Source organism: Mirounga leonina, unplaced genomic scaffold (assembly GCF_011800145.1).
Source record: "Mirounga leonina isolate KUSES-001 unplaced genomic scaffold, KU_Mleo_1.0 Mir_170, whole genome shotgun sequence".
In the NCBI taxonomy this organism is placed as follows: domain Eukaryota; kingdom Metazoa; phylum Chordata; class Mammalia; order Carnivora; family Phocidae; genus Mirounga; species Mirounga leonina.
Window position 1 is genome coordinate 19,020,681 of NW_023270433.1, and position 13,182 is coordinate 19,033,862.

The 13,182-nt window shown below is 50.1% G+C and overlaps 1 protein-coding gene across 7 annotated transcripts in view; it reads left to right on the forward strand.

The window, feature by feature from the left end:
- Window positions 1-391: 391 nt before the first annotated feature.
- WHRN (whirlin) overlaps window positions 392-13,182 on the forward strand; it is a 90,083-nt gene continuing 77,292 nt past the window's right edge. For 6 of the 7 annotated variants that reach the window (XM_035015983.1, XM_035015986.1, XM_035015984.1 and 3 more), the window contains exon 1: window positions 392-1,092. In XM_035015983.1, the coding sequence (XP_034871874.1) occupies window positions 475-1,092 (618 nt within the window). In that variant the 5' untranslated portion in view covers window positions 392-474. The remainder of the gene's footprint in view (window positions 1,093-13,182) is intronic. The other variant, XM_035015990.1, reaches the window with a different exon arrangement.

The following is a 13,182-nucleotide window of genomic DNA, read 5'->3' on the forward strand; positions in this document are numbered from 1 at the left end:
CGGGGCGGTCAGCTTTGCTGCGCCCCCCACTCCGGACACCCGCCGTGTCTGTGCCGTCCAGAATGTAGCGGCTCTCTCCGCGTCCCTCCCCTCCCCCCCGGACTCCAGCCGCAGTCTCCGCGACCTCCGGGCTCCAGCCGCCAACTCCTTGTCCCCCAGGACCCTGTCGCCGTCTCCGCTTTGCCCGGACTCCGGCCGCCGTCTCCGTGTCCTCCCGACTCCAGCCGCCGTCTCTGCGCCCCTCGGACTCCAGGATCGCGACCCCTCCGTCTTCCCGCGCCCGGGACTCCGGCGGCGGTCTCCACGATCCACCCCCCTCCCCCGAGATTCTGCCACTGTTTCCTCGCCCCCCCCCAACCCCAGACTCCGGCCGCGGTCTCCGCGCCCCCCCGCCCCCCCCGGACTCCGGCTGTCGCGCCAGTGCCGGCGAGCGCAGCAGCTGCCCCTCCGCGCGCCCCGGGCCTCGGCGGGGAGATGAACGCGCAGCTGGACGGCCTGTCGGTGAGCTCGTCCTCCACCGGCTCGCTGGGCTTGGCGGCCGGGGCGGGCGGCGGCGGGGGCACGGGGCTGCGGCTGCTGTCGGCCAACGTGCGCCAGCTGCACCAGGCGCTGACGGCGCTGCTGAGCGAGGCGGAGCGGGAGCAGTTCACGCACTGCCTGAACGCCTACCACGCGCGCCGCAACGTCTTCGACCTGGTGCGCACCCTGCGCGTGCTGCTGGACAGCCCGGTCAAGCGGCGCCTGCTGCCCATGCTGCGCCTGGTCATCCCGCGCTCCGACCAGCTGCTCTTCGACCAGTACACGGCCGAGGGCCTCTACCTGCCCGCCACCACCCCCTACCGGCAGCCCGCCTGGGGCGGCCCCGACGGCGCGGGGCCCGGGGAGGTGCGCCTGGTGAGCCTGCGGCGCGCCAAGGCCCACGAGGGCTTGGGCTTCAGCATCCGCGGGGGCTCGGAGCATGGCGTGGGCATCTATGTGTCGCTGGTGGAGCCAGGCTCTCTGGCCGAGAAGGAAGGGCTGCGAGTCGGGGACCAGATTCTGCGTGTCAACGACAAATCCCTGGCCCGGGTGACCCACGCTGAGGCTGTCAAGGTAAGGATGTGGTTTGGGGACAGGACAGAGTGACAGGAGCTCTGCCGGTGTGCGTCCTTAAGGCAAATTTACCTAATCTTTCTGGGCTCCGTTTTTCTTAAAAAATGTTTCTTTAAAACAGGAACATCTAGTTTTGTTTTAGCAGATAGATGCCAGGCACTGCGGATAAGGTGGTGGGCAAAACAGACTTGGACCCTGCATAAAGGCTAGCAGCGTGTGGGAGACAGACATCAAATACACCGGCAAATGTATGACTACAAAGTGTGAAAAGGCGTAGGGATTCTTATGAGCATTAAAAAAAGAAAAGGAAAGGTCCCCTCTTGGCATATGGTTAGTAATCAGTGGGTGGTCTCGCTTCTGCTGTTGCTATTCTCATTGTTCAGTCGGGTTTTGACCCTGAAAGAAAGTTTTGTTAGCACCAACGTGGCCCAAGGAGGCCATTCTGGTGATCCACAAAGCTCTAACCTGACTCTGCTGTTTATGTACCTGGCTGTGTATCCTGGGACCAGACGCTTTTCCTCTCCAAACCTCTGGATCTCCACTAGGAAAATGGGGCAACTGGACCTGCTAAGTGTCCCTAACCTTGTTGGAAAGGAGGCCCCTGCCTGAATGTCAGAAATAAATCCTCCACCCCCTTGAGAGTAGCTGCACTTTTTGCATCTGTTAATTGAGAAAAATAACCTCATGACAGCAATCTCCTAGGGATTTAATCAAGCTGTTTAAAGCAGTTTCGTGTTTGCTAATCTCACACCTAGGGCTGTTGAAAACCAGTTGGAGTTTGAGATGGGTAGTGTTTGGTATACATGTGGATTGGAGAATCCCTTGAAGGTGTTTACACACACACACACACACACGCACACACCACCTTTGCCCACCTTTGAACAGGAAGTGGAGAAGTTTGAGGAAAAAACAGTGACCTACTCAGCTTGTGGGCGGGGTGGGGCAGGGGAATGCTTCCTAGAGGTTTAGGGTGCCCTGTGACCCAGCTTCTCACCACCACACCTTTTGTCCCTGCCTTGGGTCCTCCCCAGCGCAGGTGATTGGAACACCGGTTAAGGGCCTGCTGGGCTACTTCCGTGTCCTCTTCAGTGACCCGTGGTCAGGTGTGTATTGAGCCCATTTCCTGACTGTTCACTTAGGGCACAACCATCTCCTCCCTGACTCTCGCTTTCCTTGTTTGGTTGCCAACTCTTCTGCCCCCTGCCCCTTGAGGATTTCAGACACTTCTCTGCTGTTTCTGGGAAAAGCCCGATGGGTTTATATTGTTGGAGGGGGGTGTAGCAGACAATGGTTCTGGATTTCCATGCACCTGCCCTCCTCTCTGTCTCCTCCCCCCACATCAGTCTTTCCCCCTTCTCTGACATTCCATATATTTATAAAGAAATAGCCCATTAGCCTTTGGCCCTAAAAGGTCTGGAGTTCCCAGATGATAAATTTATACTGAAAAGATACTTGATCCAAATGGTCGATTATAATTGTGGATTCAATTTTAGTGGCAATTTTAAAAGACTTGTGTAATTCTGTCATCACAAGGTGACAGACTTTGGAAAGGCCTCCGGTAACCTGGACATTAAAAGCACAGGCCCTCCTGTCGGTCTGCATCCCAGTGTCAGGCATGTCCAGAGGCTGGAGCTGCCTGGCTCTGAGCTTCGGCTCGGCCCTCCTGTATTTCATGGGAGTCGCTCTGCATGTCGTGTCTGCACCCTTCCTGACTTACGCCTCAGTCCCGTTACTCTGTGACTTGGGGTGGGCCTTAGCTCATCTAGTAAAACCTAAACTCTCCGTGGTGTGGTTTTTGAGCACCCAAAGGAGCAGAACTGCCTTCGGATGTGTGTGGGAGCCCTGTGAGCTGAGCAGCCACCCGGGTCCCTGACTGTCACTTTCCCTATGGAGGGGTCGGCTAAGGCCAAATGAGCTCCTGCCTTGGGGTGCCCCTTTTCTGGCCAACGCCAGACACAACCGGCCCGGGACACACCCCTTTGGAACCTTCAGAAGCAACAGGCAAAATGAATACGGCTTTGTGTCACCTTAACTCCAGGGGGAAAGGGGACCAGACTTTCCGTGTGGGTGGAATTTAAAACGGAGGAGGCGGAACCTGGCTCTGTGGTTGCAGGATGGGCAGGCGGTTTCAGGACACTTTAGAAGAACCCCTGGGGTCTATTGACACATCTCCACAAAATTAAGGGCATTAAGTCCCTGAACTGAGAGCCAAAAGAGGCCCCAGCTTCTCCACTAGTTACAAACTGCCCGAAACCAGGATTTTTCTCCACTTTCAGCCCCTCTTTATGAGCTTCAGTGCTGGAGGGCACCGTGTCAGGGATTTTTATGGTGTAGGTACATTCCTTTTAACTGAACTTCAGGCTTTAGTCAAATATCACCAGTTTTTCTGCATTTTCTGTACCATATACCACACTGCATTTAGTACAAGACCTGTTTTATTTCTCCTTCAATGTTATTTTATTTGTTCATTTATTCATTTGTTATTTCCTCCCCCAGCTTTCTGGAAGTAGAACTGGCAAATGAAAATTGTATATAATTAAGGTGTACAATGTGATGATTTGTGATACATGGTAAGAGGATTACCACAATCAAGCTAATTATCCATCACCTCACAGAGTTATTTTATTTTTGTGGTAAGAACATTTAGGATGTACTCTTTTAGCAAATTTCAAGCATACAATATAGAATTATCAATTACTCATTTTATAACTGGAAGTCTGTACCCTTTGACCAATATTTTCCCGTTTCCTTCCCCGCCCCAGCCTCTGGCAACCACTGTTCAGCTCTTTGCTTCTGTGAATTAGACTATTTTAGATTCCACATATAAGTGAGATCATCCAACATTTGTTTTTATGGGTCTGGCTTATTTCACTTAGTATAATGTCCTCCAGGTTGATCCATGTTGTCACAAAGGGCAGAATTGCCTTCTTTTTTTTGTGGCCGAATAATATTCCTCTGTGTGTGTGTGTGTGTGTGTGTGTATACTTTTTTTCTGTTCATCTGTCAATATACACTTAGGTTGTTTCTGTGTTTTGGCTCTTGAGATGTGTTTTCAATCTTAAAACCTTTATTTTTCTCCTGCAGGTAGAAAGAGGGGGAAAAGATCCTCTGAGCATCCTGAAGGAGAGATACTGTGTGTGTGTTGTGTGTGTGTATAATAAAAAGAAGATTAAATTTTAGGAATCAAGTTACTTAAGAGTTCATGAATCAGAGAGGGTCACCTCCTCCCAGGGAACAGAGGAGAGATTGAACATACAAAGTTTTTTCCACTTCTCTCTCTCACAAATCAAGTATCCATTGTTGCTCAGAGTGTTTCAGCAAGGATTCTGTTCCTCTCTCCAGGGGGCTCCCATTCCTCTCTTGAAGCCTATTTGCTAAATTATCAGTGACAGGTCCAGATAAGGCAAGCCATTTACTATTTGCAATTATGTTGAAATGTTTGATTTTTGAAAAATCTATCTTGAATGAACAGGAGCCAAACTAATAATAATAAAAAAGTAGACCTTTCAGAGGTTTTCGGCCAGAAAGCGTTGGTAAATTAGCCAAGGGGCCCACAGACCAGGGATGCTGCACTGGGCTCTGCCACATGCTTGCTTTGTGACCATGGGGCCAGTCACTGACCCTCTCTATGTCCTAGGGTGGATGGGCCAGTGGCTGCCCAGGGTCCCTTCCGGGCTCAGACAATCTGCGATTTGCTCAGTATGTGCTACACAGAAGGCGTTTAGAATGTCTAATCCGGTGTTTTCTTGTTCTTTTGGAATTGATTTCATTTAAGGCAGAGTTAAGAAAGTTGGCTAAGGATTGGGAGATGAGAATCTTGGCACTCTTGTGTAGCCTCCTACTAATTCAGGAAATTGACGGGTTACACACTGTACTGATGAGAACTTGCCTGCTCTCCCTTGACCCAAGAACACCAACCCCGGTGTTGTTCCAGAGTAAATGAGAAGATGACCATAGGATTGTGGCGTGTACAGCATTGCCCTGGGAGCTCTCAAAACCACGTTCACTTTCCGGCTTGCCCTCCGAGTCCCTAATTCTGCGGGTAGCAGGACACGGGGTAGCCGGGTGCTGCCGGGATGTGTGTGTGGATGTTTGTGTTTCATCTAGATAAAAATGAAATGGCTTCATTACCATCTCAGCATCCCCCCACCCGGAGTACCTCCAAGGGGCATATTAGAATTTGAAACGTTCCAGAAGATACAAACAGCGGCCGGCCCTTTCATTTAATTAGAGTCATCACACCCTCCCTTTCTCTGCATAATAACCCACAAAAAATCTGTCCATGTTAACATAAATCACTGTGTTTAGTCCAGCACATTCTAAACGACACATTTGTCATTTTCCCATTGTACATGGTTAGCTGAAGCCATTATAAATTATTACCACTTCCACCTTTGTATCTGAAATGCAGCTTCTCCCATTGGTGTGATTACTGTTTTCCAATTTGGAAACCGTGGGTAATGTGTTCATGGGGACGCGCACACTTTCTTCTGGCCCCGTCCTCTTTCTTGGGTCCTGCGGGTCTTGCCAGCAATGACATGTTGAAAGCTCACTATTAATAAACTCTTTATTGAATAGATGTTTGCTTGCTGGATCCAGAGTCTGATGCAGTGCATTGAGAGGGTCCATTTCTTTAATTTAATCTTACTTATTTATGTGGCCCAAGCTGATACTCAAGGTTTTAGACAATGACAGTGCCCAGGGTAGGACAAAAATCTTCTTGCAACTGGTTATTTCCTCTTCAAATGAGGGAAGCATTTTGTAGGCTGGAAGAGAATGCCCTTATTTTTTTTGGAGGGGGGGAATGATATTATTATTAGAAGATTCCTGCCTCTTGGCTTTCAGCTGGACACGAAAGAGATAGAGAATTACCCCGGCACTAGCTTCTTGGTTTGCTGTCACCTTCCTCTTGCCACAAACCTGGCGTTGTTTATTACCTGCCATAGATTCATCATCTGGATGGGGCTGCAAAGATACGTATGATCCTGTAACCCCCGACTAATTGGATTTTGGGTGTGTTGTTGCTTTCCACCTCTGCCACACTGCACACAGCCTGTACGCACCTGTCAAGTGCGCGCCGCCCCTCACACCCTGTCTGCTCATGCGCCCAGCACATGTGCATCTCCTCCGAGTCATAATCCACCCCCCACCCCCACCCCCCTCTGCCCTGCAGAAGGCTTTGCGCTGAAGCAGGCATCCGTGGGGGATTAGGCTCCAACTGGCTTTCCAGCAAGGTTCTTTTATGACCTGGAAGAGCAGCATTTGGTCTCTGCTGCTCAGGGACCCCAAACTAGTGCCCAGCAAGGACCAGAGAATTTGATTAGAAGGAATGACATTTAACGGCTGGAGGTGGTTGGAGGTTGAAATACAAATCTTTCGAAACCTATTCTTTTTCTTCCTTTTTTTTTTTTTTTTTAAACCCCCAAGCAAGAATCTGACGTTAACAGGGAGCTCACACAGGCTTCTAGTTGTGCCCCAGGGTGGGGGGGCTGCTTTTTAAAGATTTCCTGTGCTGCAAACATTTCATTTGACTTTTATAGCACATGGCAGGTGGCAAAGGGTGCCGCGAACAGGAATCAGACCATTTGTTTCCTGTGCACTCCTGGCGTCCTCTGCAGGAGGCAGCACCATGGGGCGGGTGCACTTGTGTTTGAACTTCGCTTTACTGGAACGCCGCCGGGAAGAGAGGAGGCTGGTGTCAGTGAGTGAGCCCCTCCTCTGTGCCAGGTGCTTTCTCCTTCCCAGGGGAGGCAGGGAGGCCAGGCAGGTCAGGCTCCAGGAGGAGAAATTGACCAGTCCAGGGTCACCATGGGGATTAGAAACGAGGTGGCCCTTCTGCCCTACCTTCCCGCCTGGAAGCCAGCCCTGGTCGTTATGCAGCCAGCCTCCTGGAAGACACGGCCAGGCCCCCCGCTGGAAGGCAGGCAGCCGGCATACTTTGTGCCTGACGTTTGGGAGCCTTTGAGGAACCATCCACAGACTTCATTTTATTAAGTGGGGATTCTGATGCCCATGCTTCAAGGGCAGGCGGCGTATTTGAGCCCCACCTGTGCCCGTGGGAGCCCTTTATCCATGCAAGCTCTGAGGGGGGCACTTAGCTCCCCCAGGGCTGTGGCTGGTCCTTGGAATTCAGAGATGGATGGTCAATGGCCCCTGCCCTCGGGGAGCCCTGGGGCTGGGGGGGCATGGACCCACCCAGGGCCACGGGTCACCAACGGTTTTAAGAACTGTAACATCCAGGGCGCCTGGGTGGCTCAGTTGGTTAAGCGACTGCCTTCGGTTCAGGTCATGATCCTGGAGTCCCAGGATCGAGTCCCACATCAGGCTCCCTGCTCAGCAGGGAGTCTGCTTCTCCTTCTGACCCTCCCCCTTCTCATGCTCTCTCTCTATCTCATTCTCTCTCTCAAATAAATAAATAAAATCTTTAAAAAAAAACAAAAAACTGTAACATCCACGTGCCTCCACATCCCTGCCACCCTCTCTCCAAAGCAGGCGCCCACGCCATCCCCTCATCCCGCTGGAATTTCCTTCAGCACACCGGTCACTATGAGAAGGACATTTCACCGTGTTTGTTGGTCATGTGCCTGCCCCACTACAAATAAGCTCCACAAAAACCAAGATTTGGTCTCTGTCGCTCCCTCACCTACCCCAGCGCCTGGAACACAGTAGGTACTTTAGTAAATGAATATTTGCTGAATGAATAGAATGATCTCGCATCCAGTGCAATGCTGGTGAGTTCAGGATCCCTTGGTTCCTGAGTGGGATATCCGAAGAAAATCTATGTGTTGCAAGGCAGTGGGTGCTTGGAGAAAAATGTCGAGGAATGCCCTAGACTCTAATGTATGCTTTACCAAGAAGCTGATGGTGTGGCTGTGAGCAGATCACGTGACATCTCTGGATGCCTCAGTCTTTGGAGCTATGAAATGGGCGTAGCCATATCCTACTTGCCTTTCCGGGATGGGTATGGAATCGTATGACTTAATAGGTACAAAAACATTTGGTAAATAGGAAACCCTATACTACTACTTTTTAGTGAAAGACCTTTAAAAAAAACCAAACGTCTGTGCCTGGGTGGGCAGGAGCTTTTCCCACCCTCTGCAGCCCAGCCCACCCTACGAGACCTCTTTGGTTAGTTCATTTGTTGCTTTGCTCTTAATTTTAAAACCACATTCCCAGAAGTGGGTTATTTCTGCAGCCTGTGTCTGTGATTCCAAAATAGAATCATTTGTGCATTCTGAAGCAATCAATGAACCAATTTTGGGTGAGATATATCTTCTGGCTTTTTGTTTAAAAAAAAAAAAACAGAAACAAAACCCAGCACAGTTCAGGTTTTAAGAAGCCCCAGCATTTCAGGTAGAGGCCAAGTTCCTGCTAATCACATGTATGTTTAAAAGCTGCTTTATTCTCTATCGAGAATGCACAAGTGAATTTATTTTTTTCTCCTTTTCCGGTCCCAACCCCTTTACCTCCTTCCCCTTTGAGAATTTTTGTTCCTTATGCTAAATTGGCTGTGGTTTTGCTTCAGCTGGCAGCCAGTTTTATAGTTATTTTTCCTCTCTACCTGAATTTTCATAATATCAGCATCCTCTCAACTTTGAATGCAAAGCAAATATTTCAACCTCCCATAAACAAGTCCCAAAATGTCTTCTTCACCAGATTCTAAAGCTGCAGGTTACAGGGAAGAACATGGCAAAGTGACATCTAAAAGGGTATTTCTAAATACTCTAGAAGTAGTGGTTCAGAAATGTAGCTTGCCCAAGAATTAACAAGCTCCCTAGGCAAGTCTTCATCATACTGAGGTTTAGGAAGCACCACCTTCCTTTGGGATCTGTCCCCATCCCCAACATTTATCCACAGGAAGACTTGACCAGAGAGGTGGACCCATCCTGAGCTGTTTTGGAGCAGGACTCCAGAGGTGCAAGGTCAGCTGATAAGTTGGACAATCCAGGGAAGAGAGGTTAGAGATGGCTTTTGGAGATGGACCTGGGTTCATCTGACTGGGTTACTTGGCCGTGACCTCGAGCAGCTCCCTTGGCCTCTCTGTGATGCAGACCCCCTCACCCTTGAACTTGGCCCCTAGCCCTCACAGTTTATTGTTGCTGTCGCACATCACAAGTTTGAGAAATACGGCCACGGAGGTCTTACTGCAGTATTGTAATGAAAAATGTTATCGACTGCATCCTCTTGGCTTTGAAAGTCTTCTGTTGCGCCTGCTTAGTCCAAAAAAAGAAAAAAAGGTGCCTTTGGAAGAAAAGACTGGGGCTCAGGGCCTTCTTGATGCATGGTAGCTGCTTGAATTGCAGAGTCATTTACTAAATGTGGTCAATATTCCCACATAGAGTTTCCTTAAAAACGTAACTGCTCCTGTTCGGGTTTTGGCATCTGCATTTTCTTTCGTTTTTCAGTGGCAATAAAGCCCAGGGATCGGATGGAATTGCGTGTCCCAACCTCCCTTAAAAACGTGGGGCAGGTGCATGGCTCAGAGGCCGGTGAGTGACAGTGTGCTTCCCAGATCAGCTGCATCTCCGGCCTTGTTCCCCAGCATCCTTCCCTGCTGGGCTCCCCCGGGGCCCTGATGAGAAGGGAGAGAAGGTAGCTGTTTTTCCAGAACCCATTAAAGCAATTAATGCAGGTTGAAAGTGGTGATTTGACAATATGGCATCTGGACTTAAAAAAAAAAACAACAACAACAAACCCTGGAATGTATTTGAACCACATCTGAAATGGTGTGTGAGGCTTCATCAAGGGGTTTCTGATTAAGAAAAGAGAAGAAGAGTGGTCCAGCTTTCAGAAGTTACCCTCCCATGCAGGTGGGGAAGGGGGGAAGTCTGGGGGATGTCTTCCTTCTGCCGTTTCCATCCTGTGGGCCGTGGAGGATGTGGTGTCCTGCGGTGTGTCTGAGGCCAGTGGGACCTTCATCCTTGCTCCATCTCTCCTGCCACTTCCTCTTTTTCCTCCGGGGGCCCCAGGCCTATCCCAGGTTCTCCCAAACTCTCTTAAACCCTCTTCTCCCTCCACGAGTTCTTCCAGTCCTGAGGGTTTAAGTCAAGATGTTCAGTTTGTCCCTAGATCCCTTCCTCTCTGCCGTGCTTTCTCTGAACAGGACCTGGGCCTCCTTTTGGTATCTTTATTTTTTTAATTTATATTTTCAGCTCTTCCCCAGTATTAGGAAAAGCATTTATTTGCCTTGGAAGTCAAGGCTCCTGTCTGACCCTCTGAAGGCACCTCATCCTCTTGCCCACAAATCATGGACATTCCCCAAGTTAGTAACCTTGACCTGCTATCCTCTCTGCAGTCTCCCTGTTGGGGATTGCATGAGCTCTGGCGAGCTCAGACCCTCCAGGCCCGATCCCTCCCCAGCACATCCCAGACCACACTGCCATTGGAGGCCGAATTCTCTGCCATTGGAGACCGAAGTGCAGCGGCCCCCTGGCTGGCTGGCTGTCTCCGGTCTTGCTCATCCAGTCCATTCAGCATCCCGGAGGCAGGGCACGCTTTCGAAATTTGTCTCTCATCAAGTGGTGCCCTGCCTAGCGCCTTGCACTGGTGCTGAGAGCTTTCAGGGCAGAAGCTGAGCTCCTGAACCTGATGTTCAGGCTGCCCATGATCTGATCCCCTTCTGTCTGCAGACAGTCCTTTTCTCTGGCTGTTCCCCGAGTGCCATCGGGCAGCACGCCCTCCTCTGAAAGGCGGCTCTGTGTCCCTGCACCTGTCCACACACACAGTCCCCGTGAAGCCAGCCCCAGTGGATCGCCCTGCCCACCTGCAGCTACCCCATCTGCAGGAACCCCTCCCCTGCGGCTCCATCAGCCTAGTGACCCTGTTTCACTTGTTGGGACACAGATTATACACCCCCCAGGGTTTCCTTGAATTGCTCTGTGGCCAGTAATAACTTCTGTACTGAGGGCTTACAGTAATCCGGACGGCGTTCTCAGGACTTTCTGTGTATGAACTCACTTGAACCTCACACTAGCCCAATAGGTTCAAAGGAGGTACCGCTTTTATTGCTTCGTTGGGCAAAAAAATTGCAGAGTTTGTCACTTGCCTGTTGTCACAAAGATGGACAGGAAGGCAGAGCCAGGAATTAAAACCAGGTTTTGTTGACTTGAGGGGATGTATCTGTCGCTCCAGAGCCAGGGAGAGGTGGCCTCCCGTGATGCTTCAGCCTGGGCTCTGGAGCCAGGGGCTCTGTGCACCCGTGGGGCCTTGAACAAATTCCTTGACCTCTCTGATTCTCACATGCCTCTTTGATAACGTCGTAATGCGAATAATAGCCAAATGGTAGGCAAGTTTCTTAACTTCCCTATTCAAGTTCCTCGTCTCTAAAATGGGGATACCAATGGCCATGCGGGTAACCGTGAAAGCACTGGGGTTATCTGTCGATTTGAGCATTTCATGATTACCTGTTATGTTCACCCCGTTGTGCTGGGGTGAACATAGGGCTTTTCCCTACCAGGTAACACTCTTCCTGGTATAAAATACATAGCACCTAACGTGCTTATGAACTTGTAATACTGAGCCCACGAATAACTACGGCCCCCAGGGACGGGCGTCTCTGTGCCACCTGGAGTTCTGCGAGGGCTTGCCGCAAATGTCCGCACCAACCCTTGGGCGCAGCCCCCAGGGACAGGAGGCCGAGCACTGGGAAGAGGAAGGGCCTGGCCACCAGTACACACGTAGGAGGTGGCAGGGCTGGGATTTGAACTCCTGATCTTCTTGCCTCCCACGTGTGTGCTCCTTGCCACCTTCTGGTGGGTGTCCAGCCTAGCACCGCGCTGGCCGGAGCCCCATTTCAGTAAATGTACATTTCCTCTCTGATGTTTTTTTCCTTATTGAAACGGTGTTGCAGCCTTTTGATCAGAAAACCCAGGAGTGAGCAGACAGCCCAGGCCACGGCCGCCCTGCCCTTTCCTGGGCGAGCTCTGTGCATCTTAATTGACTAGACGTCAGGTACCCAGGCGGCCCTGCGCACTCTTGGCCTTTTTATCCGCCCCCCTTCTCCCCCTCTTAGCTCTCTTGCCATGCCCCGACCTTTGTCAGGATTTTATTTTGTGCCTTGTCTGTGGAAATTCCCTAAACAGATTAACTGTGACCTCACCTCCAGCCCCATTAGGATAAACCCGTGACTTCGGAGATCATCTCATTGATTGGCGGAGGCTGCGAATCTGTGTTGCCTGCTTCGTGGGCACGGCGCGAACAGGGGTCCCTGGGCCTCTTGTAAGAGGCCGGTGGTCGTCAACACCATCACAGACTGGACAAAGGAAGGGCCATTTTGTTTGGTTCATAGGAGACATGAGGAGCAGAGGAGTCCGCCTGCGCATTTAAAATAAAATATGTGTGTGCGTTAATGACCCGAGAGAGATGGGTTCAGTTTAGAGAGCTCGGAAACCCCAGGAAAACACAAAGGAAAAGGACCCCCCCAATCATCGATAATCCGCTCCACCCAGAAATAATCACTATTGACAATTTGATTGTCATCTTTCCAGTCCCCCGCATGCCTACGTGTGTAAATCCCTATTGGGAATTTTCTACAAAACTGCCTTTCTGAACATAGTTTTTGAGCCTATCTCACCAAACAGTGGATCATGACTCTTTTTTGACCCCAATAAATGTTTCTAGAACATGGTTTTTAATGATTACGTCATAGCAAAGAGGTGCGTGATTTATTGGACTAATTTCTTCTTGTTGGACAGGTTGTTTTTTAAACGTTACCCACATTGCCGCTTTAGACAATGTGTCCTGGCATGTTAATCTGGAAGCATGTCTCTAAAAATTCCTTGGGCTGTCTTTCTAGAAGTGGCATTGGCTCTGGGCATAGGCAGAATTTTAAGACTTGGGTAACTGTTGCCAGATTGTTCTTGGGGAAGCAGAGTTTGTTATTTTACAGTCCGCTCTACCAGTGTTAGCCGTGTATGCGAAGCCTCGTTTTCCCCCAGCCTTGCCAACACCGGATATTATATTTCTTTTCCGTTTTTGCTTATCAGACAGACAAAAAAGTATCCCATTTTAATTTGCATAATTTAAATAGTGAAGTTGAACTCCTTTGCATGTTTATTATTTGTATAGCTGCATATACGTACATTATTATGT